Consider the following 21,067-nt stretch of genomic DNA (forward strand, 5'->3'; position numbering starts at 1 on the left):
ATTTGCCCTTAAGAAAATGATTGCGGTCCTCAGTCTTTGATGTGGTTCAGGAGAGCCCCTGTCTGGACAGGTGAACTTTGTTGTGGAGGGAAGACCTCCTACTTGCAGCCTGAATAGCTGGTGCCTGGCTTTATTTATTAATTTCCCTCCCTGTCTGAAGCTGGAGATCACTAGGGGCCAAGCTGACTTCCACAGAAACCTTTCACAACCCTCACCGGCTAATGGTATGATCTCAGTAGGAGATGTGATTGAGAAACCGTCCTCACACATCGCACACCAGCAACTGCCGACCCTCCACAAGTCATCCCGGCATCAGGCTCTGAGTAATAACTTCGGCCGCATTCTCAGATGCGATGGGAGCGGGGCCACACAAAAGAATTAGGCCTAAATATGGACAAAAGTGTCTGAGCATCAGCATGAGCATCAGTGTGAAAATGCTGCCTATAGTGACAAACATACCACGAAGAACAACCTCGTACAGAGTCGTAGACGACAGGGGTGAAAAGTCACTTCAAGAAAGAAAGTACTGTAGTCCATTCCTCTCCTTAGGATCAACTCTGCTTAAGCCGTTCCTGAGGTCTTGTTGCTGAGGGATACGCAGATCCAAAGCACTGAATTCCTTCCTTTGTGCGATGTTGGAAAATGTGAGATTCTTTCAGTGTGACATTTAGGGTGGGATTTTCCAAAACACCCACTTACATCAGTGGGAGCAGAGTTAGGCTAATGGCAAACGCTTCTGAAAATCCTGCTTATGCTTTTTCCAGTGGTCTTTTCTTGTATAATGGGCGAGCTGCCTCAAAATGCCTAAGTGGATTTTTCTTGGCTCTTCTGCTCGTGCGTTTTGCCTACATATAGAAGCATAACCAGTTTTCACATCGTCTCCCCAAAGTTCAGGATGGAGTTGATGTGGGATATTGTCGATCATTGAGTTTGTGTTTGTTAAATTTACCAGTAAGTCGGCGTCTCAGTAGGTAACTACTGATTACTAGGCATTGGGTGAGCCTTAAGGGGCCTGTCTTTTACTGCCTAAACCAGAGCAGCAGCCTACGTGTAGCTAGACCTTGTACGTTTGTATGCAGTGAGTAACCATTACTATTGTGAACCCAACTTTAGATTACATAAAGAGTAAAGACTCAACCCTTGGCAATAAGGAAGGTTTACCACTTGAGTCCTATACACTATGACAACAAACCTCGGTGAGCATGTAGGACTGGATGAATGCCAGCATCCAGGATAAAAATTAAAACAAGGTGTCCTGCCCTTTTAGCCGAAAGAACCCCATGAAGCCTTTTCCAACAGTGCTAGAAATGCCCTCTTTAAATAGTCTGTGTTGTCAAAACTTTATTGCCTTTCTCCCCTTTTATTGCTAACCTGAATGTTTCAATTATCTCTTTATGTTTTGGCATTTCCCTCTTAGGCAACGCTATTTGATTGCTTCTGCGTCTGCCGGGACAGAAAGGGCCTTGTTTTCTCAAACAGTACATGCACACGCTGAAGGGCTAGGGGAAGATTGCAGAGCATATTTGGTCTGCCTTGATGATTGTAAAGGTTACTAATCGACCTCTATCTCATCACCTTAGCCCCATAAATCTAGTTAATGGCTCTAGCCTGAGCTCTTCAGAAATGTGTCCACCTTCCTCTACAACTGACTCATGATTTAATCGCTAGTATTAGCAATCAATTAATTTCCATATTTCACTCAGCCTGAGTTTCCAACAAGCTAATCTGCTCCTTCACATTGGATCCTCTAGGGCCAGGTTCCATTTTAGCTTCAAACTCCACTGATTTTCAAAGACGTCAGATCCTCACTGAACGTGGCCCCTGGTTTCTGCTTTTTGACTCCATTTGTATCTCAAACTGGAGTCAAGCAGCTCCTTTAAAGATCTCATATACCTCCAAGGCTTCTCCTTAGGCCTTTCCTCTTCACTGCTGTGAATACAGATTATAAGCCATGAGAAACTAATTTCTCCTCAGACCTTCTACTATGATAGAAAGAGCTGATGCAAAAATTTTCAGCAACATTTGTTTTTCAGTACAAAAACGCCCTTTTGCCTAGATGGAAAATGTAGTGAGAAAAATTGCCAATTTTGGTGAAAGTTTTTGGGAGAACTCCCGCCCCCCCCCCCACCTTTCAATTGACAATTTTCAGGTTTTGGTAATCACAAATGTTGGGTTTTAAAATCTGACTTTAAAACAAAAAACAAAGGAACCCCCCCACCAACAAACCAGGTATAAGATTTTCAATTAAAACCTGAAAAACTACAGAAGTTTGTTATGAACCAAAGAAACCTTGTGATTGACTATGAAGATGATCAGGCATTGGAACAGGCTACCTAGAGAAGTTGTGGGCAGGGGCTGAACTAAATGACTTTGTGCGTTCCCTCCCAGCCCTACTTTCCCATGATCCCATGACTCATGGCTGAGACAGTGGAGGCTTCACCTTCTTCAACAACGGGCAGATGTTCTTGGGAGGAGGGCTGGTATCAAGAGATGGGATCCATCTGTCAAGAATGGGGAAGAGTATTTTTGGGTGTTGTCTGGCCACCCTAGTAAGGAGGGCTTTAAACTAGGTTTCATGAGGGATGGTGATCAAAACCCTCCAGCAACAGAGAATGCAGTCCAGAGGGGAAAGGACTTAAAAAAGCAGCTGAATTCTGGGAAAGGGCCAGAGAGCTACAGGACTGCAAAACGTGACACAAAAAAATGAAGTGAGGAGGTCAAAATGCAAAATACATCTGATGCATGTATACAAATGAGAGCAGTATGGGGAGTAAACAAGATGAGTTGGAAGCCGCAGCCTGTGAAAAGAGCTACAATCTGACTGGCATCACCGAGACCTGGTGGGACAGGACAGGGTTGGGAGAAAAGGCGGTGGTGTATGTCAAAAACACATACACTCGTTCCCTAGTTCAGGAGGCAGACGACAGCAATGCAGACTGCATTTGGGTGAAGATGAAAGGAGAAAGACATGACACCAATACAATGGCAGAGGCTTATTATAGGCCACCTAATCAGGAAGTCACTCTTCAAGCAGGTGAAAAATCAATCCAAAAACTATGGGATGGTACCACAGGCAACTGGTAGAGGGTTCATGGGGGTGCACACGCCTCCCTCGATTGGGTCAGTACCCCCCCGGACGGCCGACACTGATATTGTCAGTAGGGCTCTTGCCCCCCCTCGACAGGGCTGCCGCCATCTGGGACTTCCGCGGGTGCCCCCCCGAGATTCAGGAGGCCCCAGTCACTCATGGATGGTACTGATGGGAGGCTTCAATTTTCCAGGCAAAAATTTTTCAGCCAAATGTAAAATGTCCAGCCAGTTCTTAACTTGTGCGGAAGACAACTTTCTCTTCCAGAAAGTGGAGGATACAACAAGGGATTGTCTATCTTGAATCTCGTCCTCACCAACAGGGAAGAACTGGTGGAGGATGTGGAAGTGATGAGTAACTTGGGAGGAGGTGATCACGATATGCTAGAATTCCAGATCCTGAGTCAGAGAAAGTATGAGGTCAGCAAAATTAGGACACTAGATTTCATAAAGGCAGATTTCATCCAACTCAAGGAGCTAAATAGGCACGGTGTCATGGGAAGATAGATTGAAGGATAAAGGTGTGTCCAGGAGGGCTGGGAGCATTTCAGGCAGAGGTGGGCAATTATTTTGGCTGGAGGGCTGCTTAACAAGTTTGGGTGAGCTGTCAAGGGCATCAAGGGTAGTCCTGCCCCTTTACAGGTGCCCCACACCCTGGTCGCTGTTTTGGGATTGGAATCCCACCCCTAACCCCTGACCTTTGCAACTGTAAGTTCCTCCCCTTGCCCCCCAGAAATACTCCTTTTGGGAGGGGGAGGGGTTGCCATCTTGGAACCTGAAAAAAACTAAATTATATACTAAAAATCAAACATCTACAATGTCATATTTTAATTTTATTTCAAAAAATATTTTTCTCCTGATTTGTGTGTTCGTGTAGTGTATAAAGAGCCATGAATGACGCGAGCCTCTGATGGCTCAGGGGGCACAGCGGTGCTGGTGGGGGTGGGAGTGCAGCAGCAATGGCAGTGGCAATGCGGCAGTGGTGAGCAGTGAGCTCCAGCAGTGTTGGCAGCAGCCAATGGCAATCACTGACTGCACTTAGACACTACTGGCAGTGTTGGCAGCAAGCGGGGAGGTGGTGAGCAGCAAGTGCCTACAGCGCCTTTTCATAGGGGGTGCACTGCCATGCTCAGGGGATGCATGTGCACCCGTGTGCACCCTCTATACATTGCCAATGTATAGAGGTGATTGCATAATAGCTCAAAATGAAGTCTTACTCTTGTATATTGTGGGGGAGGTGTAGAAGGGTGTGTGGCAGGGGTATGGGTGAGTGGGTATTGGGTTTGTGGGGGGCTGTGGGTATCTGGGTATGTGTGGTATGGGGGAGGATGGGGGTATGTGTGGGGTTTTGTGGGTGTGGGTGGGTAGGAATGGGGATTGTGGGGGCTGTGGGTGTGTGTGTATATGGGGTGTGGGGGAGGATGTGGCAGTGTGTGTGTAAGTGGGGTGTGGAGGAGTAGGTGGGGTGTGTGGATGTGGGGGTGTGGGGGTATGGGGTTTCTGGGGTGCTGTGGATGTGTGGGGGGGTTGTGGGGTGTGTGGAGTGGGAGGGTAGCTGGGTATGTCTGTATTGATGGGTGTAGGTGCGTGTGTATGCTGAGGTGTGTGTGGGCCCCCCATACAAGCACCCCTCCCATTGAGTAGAGCCCCTGCCACCATCAGCAGCAGCAGGCGGAGCCCCCCAGCTGGCTCCAGCACACAGGGCTCACATGCCCGTGTCCTGTGCAGTGAAGCCAGCATCGCAGGTCACGGGGCTCAGCCAAGGCAGCAGGGAGAGTGGTGGAGCCATTTGCAATCAGCTGGAAGAGGAACAGCTGATCACAAGCAGCCAGAATGGATTTATGAAAAACAAATCATGTTAAACAAACCTGATATCCTTTTTTGACAAAATAACTGCTTGGATGGATGAAGAGAATGCTGTGGATATAAAGAATTTGGACTTCAGCAAGGCTTTTGACAAGCCCCACATGACCTTCCCATGAACAAATTGGAGAAACTGGCCCAATGGCTGTAAACAAAGGGTAATTATTAATGGGTCCTTGTCAGAATGGCAGGAGGTTTTGAGTGGAGTCCCACAGGGGTCTGTCCTGGGCCCGGTGCTGTTCAACGCGCTTATTAATGGGCTGCATGCTGGCATAAAGAGCTTCTTGAGCAAGTTTACAGATGACATTTAACTGAGAAGGACTGTGAACACATTGGAGGATGCGAGCACAATTCAGAAGGATATCGACAGATTGGAAAATTGGGCTACAGCTAACAGGATGCCGTTCGACAAGGACAACTGCAAGCTGCTGCATCCTGGGAGGAATAATCAAAAGCACAGATACAAAATGGGGGATGCCTGGCTGGATGGGAGCTCTATGGAAAAAGATTTGGGAGTCTATGAGCCTGCAGTGTAATGCAGCCACACAAAAGGCAAACGTGGATTTGGGCTGCATCAATAGAGTCATAGGTGCAAGACATGGAAAGTGATAGTGCCTCTCTACTTGGCCCTGGTTAGGCCTCATCTGAAGTACAGTGTGCAGCTCTGAGCTCCACATTTTTAAAAGGATGTAGAGAAGTTAGAGAGGGTCCAGAGGAGGCAACAAAGATGATTAAGGACTTGGAAGGCAAGTCATAGGAGGAGAGGCTGAAGGAGCTAGGTATGTTCTGTTTGCAGAAAAAGCGCTTAAGAGGGTACTCAAATACTTGAAGGGTTGCCATAAGGAAGAGGGAAAGCAACTTTTCTCTCCTGCTGCAGAGAGGAGGATGCAGACCAGTGGCTTGAAGTTGCAGCAAAGTAAATTTAGATTGGCTAGCTGGATATGCTTCTTCCTTGTGAGAACAGGCAGTGGAGCAGACTGCCTAGGGACGTTGTGGACGGACTCTCCATCACTGGAGGTGTTCCAGAGGAGAGTGGACAGACACTGGCCGGGGGTGACTACTAGGCGTAGCTATGCCTATTTTCGATCATGGGTATTTCCCATGCTCCCGGGCTTTGCTTTTTGCTCCCCGCCCTTTTTTTCTTCTATATGTGTCAGGGTGCTTTTAAGCCGCCTCAGATACACTGGGTGTTGGCTACGGCTACGCCGCGGACTTCAACTGGGGTGTACCAATTCTCCTGCTAGGAGCAAAGCCAGAGGTTCCTGGCTAGAGAGTCTTGCCCCTCTGCTTAGGGTCAGACTGATCACCATATTTGGGGTCAGGAATGAATTTTACCCCATGGTAGATTGGTATGGACAGTGGGGGTTTTGTCTTCCTCTGTAGTGGGGGTCCCTCTACCTGGGACCTCTTGAGTGTATATTGAAAACATTTTATAGAAGTAGGACATTGGCTGCTGTGCTTTCCCTGGTTTATCTGTGGGCAAGTTAGGATGGTAGGTCTATGTTGTGTCAGGGTTGAGGGTAGTCTTATGTAGAGTTTAGACTATGGTTGGATGCCAACCTCTGGCACGGGGTTGGACTAGATGACCTGTGGAGGTCCCTTGCAGCCTGACTTCTCTATGACTCTACAATCTTTGTTAAAAACACGTGATTCGAAAATACAATACATTTCCCAATTAGCTTTCACCAGAATCACTGGGTGCTTTGTAGACTATTACACAGCATATAATGAGTCAAAAGGAGGGATCACAAAGTAAAGCTACGCCAGAGCATCTCAATGCGCTGTTCAACAGGAACGCTCCCACCATTAGCATAACTAAGCCAACGAGGGGATGACCAGGCCACCAGCCCTGAGCACCGATGTGGTGGGGGGCACAAAATCAGCAGCCGCTGTTCTGCTGGAGAGGTCACCAAGGCTGGCAGCTACTGCCTCCCTGGGCACAGACCTGCCCAGTTGCACCTCTGACTCCAGTTGTGCAGAAGCAGGGCAATACTTGCACTGCTCAGTGAATAGACCGCCCTGACTAAGGGGAAGCAGCAGCAGAATATTCGCAGGAAGCAGGGACTGTACTTCTACCATGGCCAAAACATAAACCTCTGGGTTGGCTCGATCAGGGGATCTGGCAAAGTGAACTACAGCTCGCGAAAACTTGTGCTATATACATCTATCAACTTTGGTTAGACCATGAGGTGCAAATCTACTCTGTCTTCTGTTTGATGGATCAGTCGCAAGGTTTCTGGCCACTGGTTTTAATTGCTGTTGTCTCCCATCCCACCTTCATTGCTGTTGGAGGAGGAGAGTGGGGATTGTCAGCTGGCCTCCGTAGCCACACCAGCAGGTCAGGTTTGAGGTCTGTGCTGTTGGTAGCAGGGCAAGGGGTGAAAGCAGAAAATGACTTAGCAAGTGGAGTGACTGGGAATGACTGGAGTAACTCTACCTCATTGCTCCAGCCAAAACAGCAGACCAAGTAAAGACATGCTTGAATCTGTGCTAGATAAAGTCTGTTCTGATTCCTTCTCTTCTGAAGCAAGGGGAACTTACCCTGCTACACAGACAGTGCCAGCCACAGGCAGCCTCTTCTGTAGGGCTTGTGATCAAGCCCCAACTGAGTCCCATGTGCGCCAGGTCTGCTGACCTGTGACACAGGATACATGGTATGATGTTGTGAGCAGTGCAGCAGCAACCTGGAGGAGCCAAAAACTTTTGCATTTTTAATGTTAGAAAAAGTTGCAGATGGAAGCTGTGTCCCCAGGAGAACGCGATTAAAGGCATGCGTTCCATCCAGCAAGATAATATGGATCAGACTGGTGTATCTACACCCAGCCGCCTGCCACTCAGAGCAGCTCAGGTAATGAGTGTGTTTGCTGTGGAGCTGCCTTTCCCTCGAGCTGCTGTTAAACTCATTTTTATGTAGCATTTTTGATTATTTCCTATGCACTTGATACACTACCAAAATAGAGCCAGTCCTCCCCTGTTTTAGCCTCTGCTAAAACCCTCAGACCACATCTTCTCCTATAACAAAAATATGTGGAATTGGCTAAAAAAGAAACATTCCTGTTCTCACAACACTTAAAAAAAATCTCTACTCCTTCCCTACAGAAAAAATAGCACTTAAAAACTTTCTAAAACTGGACCTGTCTAGAAGGCTTTTAAACGAGATCTACAGTGCTCTTTAACCATTGCTTTGCTGTGCCTCACTTTAAGCGATTGGATCATCCAAAAATAACTGCCAAAACATGGAAGCTATAGGAAAGGCTGATAACACCAGCACTTGTGACACAATTTATTTGGATCTTGTAGAAAGCCTTGCCTGCAGCTGGAAGTCTGATTTTTCAGAATTGAGGGCAGGACATGGGAACGATAAAAATATAGGGTTTAAAATAGAAAACTAAGCAGGAGAGAAAAGTTAACTGTGCAGCCTGCTGGGGAGATGGTAGGAGGCAGGGGTCATATGAAAACCCTTATCTTTGTTCTGAATGAATGATGGAGAGTGAGATCAAGTAAACTTGCTGAACTTTCAATGTGATGGATACTAAATCAAGTGAAGGCAAGTGCAAATGATGTCTTTACCTACACAGGTGTGTGCATACACACATGAAACAGGTATACATATATGTATAGGTATACATTTATGCAGATTTCCATGCAACTCTCATTGCAAGAATGCATCACTATATGCATGTGCATATATATAGATAGATAGATAGATAGATAGATATAAACCTATCTATCTATATCTATAGATAGATAGATATGGCTATATCTATAGATATACACACCTGTACACACACACACAAAAGAAGGAAAGGGGATTACAAAAGGTTATATTGGCTCCAAGACCAGAAAAAGAAGACTTGTGAGCCAGTCTGCCCTGTTCTCTGTTTGGTAGTCTGGACTTGGAGACTGACAAAGACAATATGAGCAGGAGAAGAAGTGGAGAAGTGGTCCCAGGATAACAGTGAATGCCTGGGACCCACAGGTTTTATAATATAATAGAGAGCAGAACAGGGACCCCCTTTCTGTTGAGTTCTCGGAGAGGCAGCAAATACTGTATCTCTTTCCTCACGATAGGAGACACAAAGGAAGTGAGCTGCTTGTTCACGGATCTCTCTTGGGCTGGGAGGATGAAGCTGAATTATTTGGGTCTGTTTCCAGGCCCTGAAGGTGTTTTTGGGAACCCACACCCTTGTAGAGCTGCCTGGGAGAGGAGGACATTTTGCCTTGCAGAAATTTTCTTCAAGTTTCATTTAACTTTGTGCAAGTGTGGGCAGCGCTGAGTGGATGTAACCTCGAGGGCAGCTTGGAGTCACAGCCCGGTACATGCATATAAACCCAGCACAATTCCTAAGAGCAGAACTCCCAATCTGAAGCTCTCACATGATAGATGGCATGAACACACTCTCAGGCAATAAAAGGAACTGCGGGTATGTAACGGCTGTTATCGAGCTAAGGGAACCTGTCTGGGCATCAAGAGCAACGCAAAGGGAAGGAAATGGACTTGTAACAGGAATTGTGCATGCTCCCAAAGGTAATAGGTTATCTGATCTGGCCTTCCTAGCTCAAGGAGCAGACATGGCCCTTAGGAGGGTAAGAGAGCACCGGGGTGGCTTTCTAGCAAGTCCTTCAAGTCTTCCATCAAAAAGACAACTCCTCAGCAGAAGAGATCACTATGAGGCACAGCGCTTTGAGGAATGGGAAAGACTGGGGAAAATGTGATGGGAAGAGTTAATGGATATGACTTGATTCTTCAAGGAAGAGCAATGGCAGCTAAGGAACTGAATGAGGAAATCACTGACAAGCCCTTGTGTTCAGCTGTACCTATGTGCTGCAGGGACCCTCCATGATGAGAGATGTTACATCCTGTACGGCTGACACAAAGAAACTTAATAAGCCAAGCCTCAGGGTGAAGTCCAAGTTTCCAGTTTTGCATTGACTATGACAGATGTTTTAGTCACCCGTTTAACGGAGACCTTTCACTCATGTCTGGATCTTCCTTCTCAAGTCACAGCTAATTTACTGAGCTCAGAAAGACAAACCTTCTATGGGAGTGAGGATTTACCTCTGTAAGTTGTAACTTTGGATCCACTGCTGCCTCTGATCCTGAACACAGGGGCAAATTCTCACCACGCGCTTGTTTTATGGTAGGGTAACTCCACTGACTTCAGTGGAATTTAGGCCGCTGCAAACCTATCGAAGTCAATGGAAAGGCTCTACATAGATGTCAGTAGGGCTTTAAGCAGGCCCTTACACTGGTTTCAGTGGGATCAAAGTTAGTTCCTTGGGGCGCATCCCCACAAGTGGGAATGTGCATATCCCTGGGGACAAATAGCAGTGGTCCATATTTGTGCCGCTGCTAGTTGTCCATGGAGAACACCCCTGCATACACACTCTGGTGCATGGCAAGTTGCCCTGGGTGGGGTCTGGGCACCTGGGTTGGCCCCAGCAGTTTTACCTGGGATCCTGGGGGCCTCCTGGGGCTACAGTGGCAGCGATCCAGGCATGCAGAGGCTGGCTGACAGCTGGAGCCTGCCTTTGGCTGACTGGGCTCTGGTTTCAGGCAGCACACGCTGCAGCCATGTGCACTGCTCAGCTTTTTCCTGGTGCGTTTATTTTTTGACACTGGGAGATCCCAGTGTTAAAAAAAAAAAAAACCACACCAGAAAAAAGCGGGGCACCACGTGTGTGCACTCATGGGGACGTATCCTTGGAGGACGTAGATGTACAGCCGGAATGAGAATTAGCTGCTGGCCTGCTTCAAAAAATGGCTGAGAAGGTTAACTTGGAAAAAAGTGAAATGCAGAAGCTGGCCAGCCTGACAGCACTGGAAAATTGAATTTCCCCTACCACAGAGCATGCACAGAATAGACAGCGGCACTGTGAATGTCTGTCTCCACATCGCCTCTGCCCATGAGCTCTACCCTGGTACTGCTCTTCGGTGGTCTTTGGGGAGACCACCACTAGGGCTGAGCAGGGAATTTGTGACCTTTAGTCTTTGGCCCCTCAGCCCAAAACAGGTGTTATTTTATAGGGGTGGTTTTTCTGCCATTAACACATGTACACTAGAAATTGGATCGAGACCACAGAGTTCGCTGCAGAGCAGAGCTGCTTTTTGAAGCAGTGACGTAGAGGAACAAGACTCTCTATCTTATTACCAGTCTCTCGAGCCATCTGGTCCCTCATCTCAACCATTTTACTTTATCTTTTCTCTGCCGAAAGTGATGAGGCCCTGTTGTGAAGTAATGGCTTTACAAATGAAATTTGCAGCCACTTCTGAGTTATGAAATCACAATATATAAAAAAAAACCCCAACAAGAAGTGATATGGGGAGCCTGTCCTAGCAAGAGAGTGAGGGGATGACTCAGGGACTTAGAACGAGATGGAAAGCAGAAGTGAAATAGCAAACTCCCCACTGCAGGGCGAGACCCAGATCTGGGGGAATACAGTGAGCAACTGGGGAATATGTGGTTATGAGTTCAGAGACAGGCTAGAGAGAGTTCACACACACGTTTGGAAACCTGGAGGGTAACTGTTAGGTAAATGTAAACTGTGAGGGTAAATGTGATTGTGAGATAGTGAGAGTGACATTCAGGGGGTGTGATAATACAGGTCCCAGCTGAGCCAGGTACTTAAACATATGCCTCATTTTAGGAACAGGACTAGTCTCACCCCACTGAAGTCAATAGACCTATTCATATGCCTGACATCAGGCATGTGATTAACATCCTTTCTGAAGCGGAGCTACGCTGGGGACTGACTTTGAGCTGAACATTTTGTTGCCCTCTCCTTCAGGGAATCAGGAGACCACAGGAGGACATGACACCATAAGAGTCAAGAGGCAAGTGATCAAAGCCACGAGTAAGGGATTTGGCTGCCAGTCTATAACAGCAGATTTAGTTTTGCCCCTCTTCCCACAGTGTCACAGTAGCACTTCTGAACAGCATCCGTTGTCAGCAGTCTCTCGGCGTCAAGGATGACGTCCATCAGGCTTGGTGGGTCCTCAGGTGACTGAGGAGCCCAATTCTGGAAACACACGTTCTTCAGCAATGGAGGCATGTCGTTGCGTGGGGGAGTGGAATTTGCAGCCCTGGGTTGGTCTCCTTCTCCCTCCTCCACTGTTGCCGTTCTACCTCAGCAACGAGCCGTTGGGCCTCGAAGTGGTTGGTGCGGCCTTCGTGGACAAGGTGGCACCACACTGAACGGTCAGTAGTTTGTTCCTGCCTGCCGTTGGTGTCATTGTCTCCATGTTTGAGGGTGACACTGAGTGTGTCTTTGTACCGTTTCCCTTGGCCGCCCTTTGACCGTTGGCCAACGGAGAGATGTGAAAAGAGGATCTGGCAAGGGAGGTGGTTCTTGGACAGCCGGATGCAGTGGTCTGTCTATTGGAGTTGATTTCTCAAGAGCAAGGCTTCAATGCTGGGGGATGCAGCCTCATGGAGGATGCTTGCACTGGTCCAGCAGTCCTCCCATTTGATCCCCAGGATTCGACACAAATACCACGGGTGAAAGCTCTTGAGCTGAACAGCATTCATTAGGAAGCTGAATGGTCAAATTGGTTGTCAAAAGATTGGCATGACCAGAGCTGATGGTTGACTGGCATCTCCGAGAAAAGAGAAGCAGGTAAGATTGGTTTCCAACGAGCAGATCTCATTTCACTCTAGGAATCCAGAACAGACATGCAGCTACTGGTTTCCGCCAAGTGCTGTTGGGTATACTGGAGTTGTTTGAGTTGGCAGGCTTCAACTCAAATGGCACTCACAGGAATGAACTGAGGCCGGAAAGAGGTGGAGAAAACGGCAGAGAAGACAAATAGGTTTATCAAAATTTGGGAGTGGTGAGCAAGGAAGACAAATGATGACGGACAAATTTAAAAATGCTTTGAGAGAAGGTAACAAAAAGGAAGAAACAGAATGGGAAATGAGTGGAAGAGAAGAATGGGAGCTATAAACTGAACCGACGTGCAGCTAGTCAGCTGCAATTGGTACACGTGGTAGCTGGTCTGTTGCTCACAGTATTTAGCTTCACAAACTACACTCACCGTTATGTACCATATGACCATTAATGCAGGAGATGCAGGGAGAGACGGCCTACCTTGTGTTAATATAAGGCCCAAACCATCTGCAGTTTGGCATGATGTCCCAGGAAAGATGCATATGGCTCACATGACTGCAGCATTTAGTAGGGTGTCTATTGCTCCATCAACTCACCACATGTCGTTCCTGTTTACCTTAATGAGAGTAACATGCATGAAGGGTACAAATGAAGTTAACGGGCTTAGAAGTAGACCTCTAAATATTGTCTGCTCTCTCCCTATTCTAGGCAAAATATTGAGAGGGATTCTGACACTGTAGGACAGATAACCAAGGGCTCCTTGCTTGTGCTGGGGTAAACTTGGGCTAATGGCAGTGAGGTCATGGGAAAGAAGAATAAGCCCAGGAGATTTTGCTATTGGGCATTTTTTGGAGCACATAACAGCATGCTATGCAGAGGTGCTGGACTGAATGCGCCTGAACTTGTCTGATTTTTGGAAGTTAAGCAACACTGGGCCTGGCTAGAACGTGGACAGGAGACCGTTTTGGAATCCCACAGGCGCTGCCGATACAAGCCAAAGTGTCATGGCAGAATACCTGACCATAGAAACCAAGGGAGCAATAGGACTGCATTCAGCTCCCTTTCTGACTGATGGAGGGGAAAGGAAGGTTAATACTACGCTGTCATTTTCCCGTTGCAGATATCATACCAATAAAACCGGTGTGCATCACAATTAATGGCTCGTCACCTCAAAGCGCTGAGACATTTCATATACAAGCAGGACAACATAGGTGTCTACAGATTAAAAACTAGGTTAGAGCACCTTGCAATCCAGCCATAGGAAGGGATCACATGTGTGCTGCTGCCCTAGAAACAGAGTGTGATTTAAGGGTTTTCCCCCTGGGCGAGTCCACCCGTGCCGCTATGGCGTCACTGTTACTGCACCGTCATTTAGTACGTTTCCTTTTGCAAGTTCCAAAAGACGGCGCAGTAACAACCCGTACTGTGCCATGCACGGTTATTTTTAGGCAGCATGTCTCCGTAGTGATGCGCTGTAACAGGGGAGTGTGACATAGTTGCTACGGGGGAGTTGCTATGGCGACGTAGCTGTGGCATCACAGTTTTTGCCTGCGGATGCTACTTTGCTATAGCATGTTGCTACAGCAACGCGCGTCACGTGTAGATGCGCCCCCTGCTTCTTGCATGCTCCATTGGGAAAGTAAGTAGTGACACTTTCTTCCCAGGTGTGTCATACTTCCTGCTCTGTGCAGCCTCAGCTCTGCTGGCCAGCCCTACGGCTCTGTGCACCTCACCGACTGACATTGCACATGGTCTGAGAACTGGCAAACTCCTCGTGCTTCTTCCTTCTATTGCACCGCGGGCAACTAATGCAGGAAACGAAGGGGCTTTATGTCCCTTTACTCCCCTGTATGGACACACAGCCAGAATAAGGATGTGGTCCTAGGTCAGAGGTGGGCAAAATATGGCCTGTGGGTGGGTGCCTGCCAAATGAACAGATCCAGCCTGTGGGCAGGCAGAGGCTCTGGTAGCCATGTGGTGCTGGGCAGCCGGGGCTGCGTCCAGCATGCCAGGCACTCTCTCTCTGGACTGGGGCTGCCACCAGCATGGAAGCGTAAACCTGTTGCATCCATAGCTATCCAAATGTGGCTGGGTCAGGGCTTCAGGAGTGCAGGGTGGAGGGGCAGGGTGAGCTACAGCTGCAGGCAGGCTCAGGCTTCTGTGTTGGTCATAGCCCGCAGCTATGACCATGTTTTGGGCAGCTGCAGACATGGCTGGTAGGTGCTAAGTCCAGACAGGGTATGCTAAAGATACAGGAGGGTGGACTCTGGGTGGGCAGAAGGTGGGGTGCGGTAAAAGTTGAGGGTTCAAGCTTTTACGCTCATCACAGCCCCAGGAGAGGATGGGGTGGGGTGGTGGGGTGGGGGAAGAGACAGGTGCCGCCCTTGACAGGCCACCCAAACTCATTAGGTGGCTCAACAGCCCAAATAATTGCCCACCACTGTCCTAGGTGGTTGGCAGAAATACAGAGCAGGGTTTTTTTTTCCCTTTAACCCTTGTCTCTTTGCTTTCTTCTTGATACCTTAACTTTTCTCTTTGAAGATCACTTTCTCTTTTAGCTCAAGATGACTAGCATCTTAGCTTTCATCACATCTTTGCTCTGAGACTTCTTCCCCTCTACCTTGCAGAGTTATCACTTTACTTGCCTCCTTCAGTGCCATGCAAGAACTCAAGATGCATGAACAGCAGCATTATTTATCACTCTCTCCCTTTCCAGAATGACTTGCTATTTCTGAAAAGCACTCAGCTGCATGAAAGAGCATACTACAGTTAAATACAGACAATGCTTAAAGGGCCATATCCTCTAGCATTGGTTTTTACACAGCACTGTGCATTGATTTCCAATAGGAAGGCAGTTCAAGTAGCTAACACTGAAGGCAGGATCCTCTAGCTAAATATCAGCCATTTAAAGGCAAACGAATGCAGCGTTGTACAGAACCCACAAGATCCTGCTGTGGCTTATCTTTTGCACAAAATACAGAATCCATTTTTGGGGAAAGTCAGAGTAAGAGCATCTCTCTCCCTTTTTATAGCTCACATTTCAACCATGCTCCTGCTTACTTAATTGACAGGTACCTTCCACCCCCTGAGCAGGGGAGCAAGGAGAGAAACAGCACTCAGCAAGAATATTCAGTTCTCTGCAAAATGGAAGTGTGGGTAGTCTAGAGAGTGCAAAGGCCCAGGGGCAAATCCGAGGTGGGGGAGGGAAGCGGGGCTTGCAGTGGTGCAATTGCACCCTCCTCCCCTTTGATTCATGCTTCACCCAAACTTTAAAACCAACTCCCTGGGAGGAGGAGCAGCATTTCTATTCAGGCAGCACTGAGAGTCATTTGACCGCACTGCTTATTATCCCCGATTCCTGCTAATCTCTCTCCACTTCACAGGTGCTAAGGGCCCTCTTTCCTTTTGTAATGGTCTTGATGTTCCACTATTTAAACTCTCCTTTCTTCTGCAACATTACTGTCTGTTAGCCATTCCTGGTAACCTCTCTCTTCTGTTTCACAGACCTGCAGACTTCTCAGCTCTAAATAAAGTCTTAACTCAGGTGTAGTAACATTAACTCAGGTGTAAAAATGACTGACAGTGAAATGTTGGAGGCCTTGTCAAGATGCTCAAGAAGCCGAATTTTGTTTTACGGCTCTGAATAAGAAACATACATTTAACTATGATAACTATAGGACTAATGACACAATATGTTTTGACTCCTTTAGCCTTGCTTGTGTTTTTTTTTAAAACTCAAAATATAATCTAGCCAGTCAGGAAGGCTAACCGCACTTTTTCATGTATCCACAGATGCATCTCAAGCAGGTCCAAGGAGGTGATCCCCCCCCTCTATGGGGCACCGGTCAGGCCGCAGCTGGAGTACTGTGTCCAGTTCTGGGCGCCCCACTTCAGGAGGGATGTGGACAACACGGAGAGGGTCCAGAGGAGGCCACTTGCATGATCCAGGGGCAGCAGGGCAGGCCCTACGAGGAGAGGCTACAGGACCTGAACCTGTTCGGCCTCCACAAGAGAAGGCTGAGAGGGGATCTGGTGGCCCCCTATAAACTTGCCAAGGCGGACCAGCAGGCAATGGGAGAGACCCTGTTCCCCCGAGCACTGCTGGGGGGTAACAAGGAACAACGGCCATAAGTCGACTGAGGGTAGATTCAGGCTGGACTTCAGGAGGCGCTACTTCACTGTCAGGGCGGCTAGGAGCTAGAACCAACTTCAAAGGGAAGTGGTGCTCGCCCCTACCCTGGGGGTCTTCAAAAGGAGGCTTGACACCCACCCCACCACCTGGGGTCATTTGACCCCAGCATCCTTTCCTGCCCATGGCAGGGAGTCGGACTAGATGATTTGATTAGGTCCCTTCCAACCCAACCAACTATGCAACTATGAAGAGACAGAGGGTGCATCTACACATGCATTAATGTGCTTCCGCTACTGCACATTACGCTTAGTACCGCTAATATGAGGTACACATAAATATGTATTAGGCTGCCCTAATGCACAGTAGCAAAAGTGCACTCTGTTTTAATGACGCTCATGCACAGTAACCTATTTATACTGTGCATTTGCATATTAGCACTGTTTTGATGTGATCCTTTAACGTGCAGTAGAATAGGCTACTGCACATTAAAGCGCACATGTAGACATGCCCAGAATGTCTCCAAAGCAGACCAGATGATGGTTACAGAGAAGGTTAATTTCTGGAGGAGCTGGGAGCTATATGCAGATGTACAGCTGAATGTGAAAAAAAAAAAAGGGTGTGGGGAAGAAAGGGGTTCAATGAGACCACGCTGCTAGTTAAAGATAAATGCATTTTGTGCAGGGAGGGTTTGGATTGGAGCCTTTGGGCTAGATTCTCAGCCACAGCAAACTAGCCCGGCTCCATCGAATTCTGTGAAACCCCACTGATTTACACCAACTGCCTATCAGTTTGTGCATTAATAAGAGATCACAAAAGTCCTCCCAGAATGGTAGCGTGAAGCCCACCCTCCCAGTGTTGGCCAGGCACTGGTGTTTATAACTGTGTCCTGCTAACCACTGTGTCCCTCCATCTCAGTGCGGTTTAACTTGGCGTCGGTGGAACAAAGGGGCAGAAATCCAATCCGGTAATTTTGCAGTCGTGGTAAGTGTCTACAACTCGGGACAGGTCAGCCACTTCCACTAAAAGAGCTGGTTGCCCTAATGTGGAAGGGTCTGGTCCTGCAGACCATCCTGGCCATCATCTTGCAATAGGATTACCCAAATGTGGATTATTTGTACAGAACGGGATTTCAACTGACCACCCATTTTCTCCAAGGCACAAACATTCCCTGAAGCATGACATGGATGTTTAGGTACTACTGTCCAGATACTTCTCATCACCATGGAAAAAAAACAAAGAGTCTTTCCAGGGTACAAATTGTGGTTAGCAAAATATAGCTACATAGTCCATCTTAAGCCGAGTTGGTGCTGTCACATGTCTCGTGCGGCGAAATGCACTGCCTATTAATGACAAAGCACAATCCACTTTTAACAGATCTCTTTGATAGGCCTAAATTATCGCGACTTGCTGCCATTCCATTGTTCCACGGAGGAGGAGAGAAGGGAGCAGCTTAATATACCACTAAATAGCGTTCTCTCCTGGTATGCAAGTGCCTTGGTTTAATGCCTAAACATGGTATCCAGGTTGGCAGCGCTGCCAGTTCATACGCTCTGTCCTGAAGGTGAACTTTGTGTCACCCTGTCGTGCCTCCTCCCAGCCAGTTTAGAAATAGTGAAGGTCAAACACCCCTCATTTCAGGCTGTCTTGCTGAAGCCAGTGTCTAAGGGGCAGCTTAGAGGGAAAATGAAGGAAAACATTGGTAAGAATGCCTTAAATCTTTCTGCAGGGTGGAAATGTTGATCTATTATTAATTCCCTTTCTATGAACTCCGCCCCCGAGATTCTGTGCAAGGAGGGTGTGATTTTGTATATATTGAAGTCTACGCCAAAACACCCCCTGATTTTAATGGGAACAGGACCGGGCTCTCAACACTCATCCCAGTCCATTGGAAAAGACAGCAATCTGTCTCCATAAAGGCTCTGCCTTAAAGAGCAAGCAGGAACAGGTTTTCCAGGTCTGCTGCTCTATTTGCTCATTGCACAGGTTACTGGGGAGGGCAAGGGACTGCTTTCCGATCACTTTACCTACCCAAAGCATTTTAATTGATTTGTGTCTATGATTGTTCTAGGTACCAGTTTCCTAGGAACGTACCTGGGGAGCTGTGCAAAAAATTATAAAGAGAACAGAGCTTACTTAGCTCAGACTGAATGAGCCAAAAAAAGAAAGAAAAAAACCAAAAAAGAATCCAAAAGGAAGGGCTGAGAGCAGAAGAATGGCTATTTCCAGACGTAATAATTGATTTTTTTGTCCGCATGTGAGTTCACAAATAGGGTGTGCTTGTACCTTTCTCTATCTGACTGCAGATACCAGTCGGGTAGTTAACAGGGCAAAATGATAAGCTGATCCCCACCTGCAGTTCATTTCTGCAGGCCAAAATCTACAGGTGCTGATTTGGAAGATACAAGCTACGAACCCATAGGTAGAGACATGAACAAATACAGGCCAAAGAAGTGAGTGTTAAAGGGAAGACGTCTGACCTTGAAGAAGCGGATGAGTGTCTTTTAAAATGTACTCTTTGCTTAGAGTCACTCGCCGGTGTGACTTCCTAGATTTAATTTTTCAGATTCTCTCACCCTGTCATTAATATTGGTGACTGAAAGGCATGAGAGGCCAGTCCCTGAAAGCACTTTGCGCAGTTGATTCCTGGAACTACCATGCTTTCTGCTGCACGGGCATTTGCACCTGCTATGTACCAGCCGCCTTTGGTAGGATCAAGGGCCCAGGAGAGCAAACAGGCGAGTCACAAAAAGGAAGCACCTGGGAATTCTGCTTGGAGTCACTGTCACGCGGTTAGGGAAGAAGCAAATCCCCAACCGAAATCAACCGCCCAGCAAAGGTCTGCAGGATCCCGTTTCACGCAAACTGCATTACAAACCCGGAGACGTGCACTGGACACTTAGCAGTCATTTGTTAATGCCTGCCGGGGACTCAGAAATGCCAGCATCCAAATCAGATTATGAGAACAGTGGCTGCCAATTGGAGGGACCATGTCAAACTGGCCTGGTCCCCTCCCCTGACTCCAGGGCTTCATTTTTCTCTTCTCTTGCTAACTTTTTCTGACCCCAGCGATGCTTTCCTTCCCACTCCTCCTACCCACTGCAGCTTTTCCTGCTGCCCCCCCCAGTCCCCTGAGACTACCTCCTTTCCAGACACCTTCCCAGCTGCTTGCCCTCCCTCACTATGTTAGGGCCCACTCTTTTGAAACTTGAGTTGGTCCCATTATACTGCCTGATCTAACCTTGTTTATGCCAACTGAGCTGGAGCGGATCTAAAAGGATGCTTGCAAATGGTGCTGGACTGGAAAGGTGCTAATTTGGGCCACTGTAGGCCTAGGACTTCACCTACAGCTCCTTTGGCAAATGATGCTGTTATCTAAGGATGATTTCACTTTATTATTTGTACTGAGCCCAGGCATGAACCAGGACTTTATGGAGCAAGGTGTTATACACACTCTCAAGATGATCTTTATTCCCAAGTAGCATCCATAACGCTCATGTTTGCTTAAGGACATACAGCAGCTTTTTAATTGCCCAGGCACAAATGTGTTCGCCTTAATTCACCAGTGTCTTGTCTTTCTCCCTAAACTTTCCAACTAAAAGATTAAACTTCCAATATTTAAACTTCTTCGCCTTCCTTCCTTTGTATAAGCGAATATAGGTATTGCATAAATAGCTAGTGTTTCATACGCTTGTATACGGCACGGGAGATACCAGGCAGACGCGCAATCCCGTTTATTGCGCTTGCATGGCATTCGTCATATGAAAGCATCCCGGTGTGTTGGTAGAAGTTTTTTTCTCTGTGAAACAAAAGGATCTTATAGGGAAAGCTTTCCAAATACAACATTTGTTTTGCAAGCAGGGAAACAAACCATCGCAGAGAACACAGCTATAGGCAGGAGTTTGGTGTGAATTTAATTCAGTCACTCTGATCTTTGGACTCTTACATAGTTTGCCTCATTATCAACTATTTTGCAAGGAATGATATAAACAGTCTCCTGTTAAAGACTGCTCCAAGTGTAACGTGATCCAGAGGAGAGCTGCCCAGCTGATGGCAGCAATGATAGATGTAAAAAACATGCCGACGCAGTCTGTTCCTCCTAGAACGAAGTAGAGGCAAAACCAAGCGAAGGTTCCCTCTTAAGAGATAGCAGCGAAAATGGTCCTGAATGTCGGTTTGACTAGCCGGCTCTCCTTGAAGGAGTTACCCCCGAGTAGCCAGCCAAGTCTGCTTCCAGATAAACATTAGCCAATGCACCAATGAGTGGGAGGAATAATTACTCAATGAGATTTGTATTGTCAGGAACAGCATAACCTTCTTCGGGGCATCTTTGTTTTTTATTATTATTGCTATGGCAACCTTGACCAGAGGTGCCTTTTG

The 21,067-nt window shown here is 47.3% G+C and overlaps 1 protein-coding gene across 1 annotated transcript in view; it reads left to right on the forward strand.

Annotated features, from left to right (window-relative positions):
* The first annotated feature begins 2,763 nt into the window (after nt 1–2,763).
* The window catches only part of PDGFA (platelet derived growth factor subunit A), a 45,706-nt gene continuing 27,402 nt past the window's right edge, over nt 2,764–21,067 (forward strand). Inside the window, exons 1-2 of the mRNA XM_019542157.1 lie at nt 2,764–3,034; nt 3,356–3,507. Of these exons, the coding sequence (XP_019397702.1) occupies nt 2,764–3,034; nt 3,356–3,507 (423 nt within the window). The remainder of the gene's footprint in view (nt 3,035–3,355; nt 3,508–21,067) is intronic.

Source organism: Crocodylus porosus, unplaced genomic scaffold (genome assembly GCF_001723895.1).
Source record: "Crocodylus porosus isolate Cpor-Errol unplaced genomic scaffold, CroPor_comp1, whole genome shotgun sequence".
Lineage (NCBI taxonomy): Eukaryota > Metazoa > Chordata > Crocodylia > Crocodylidae > Crocodylus > Crocodylus porosus.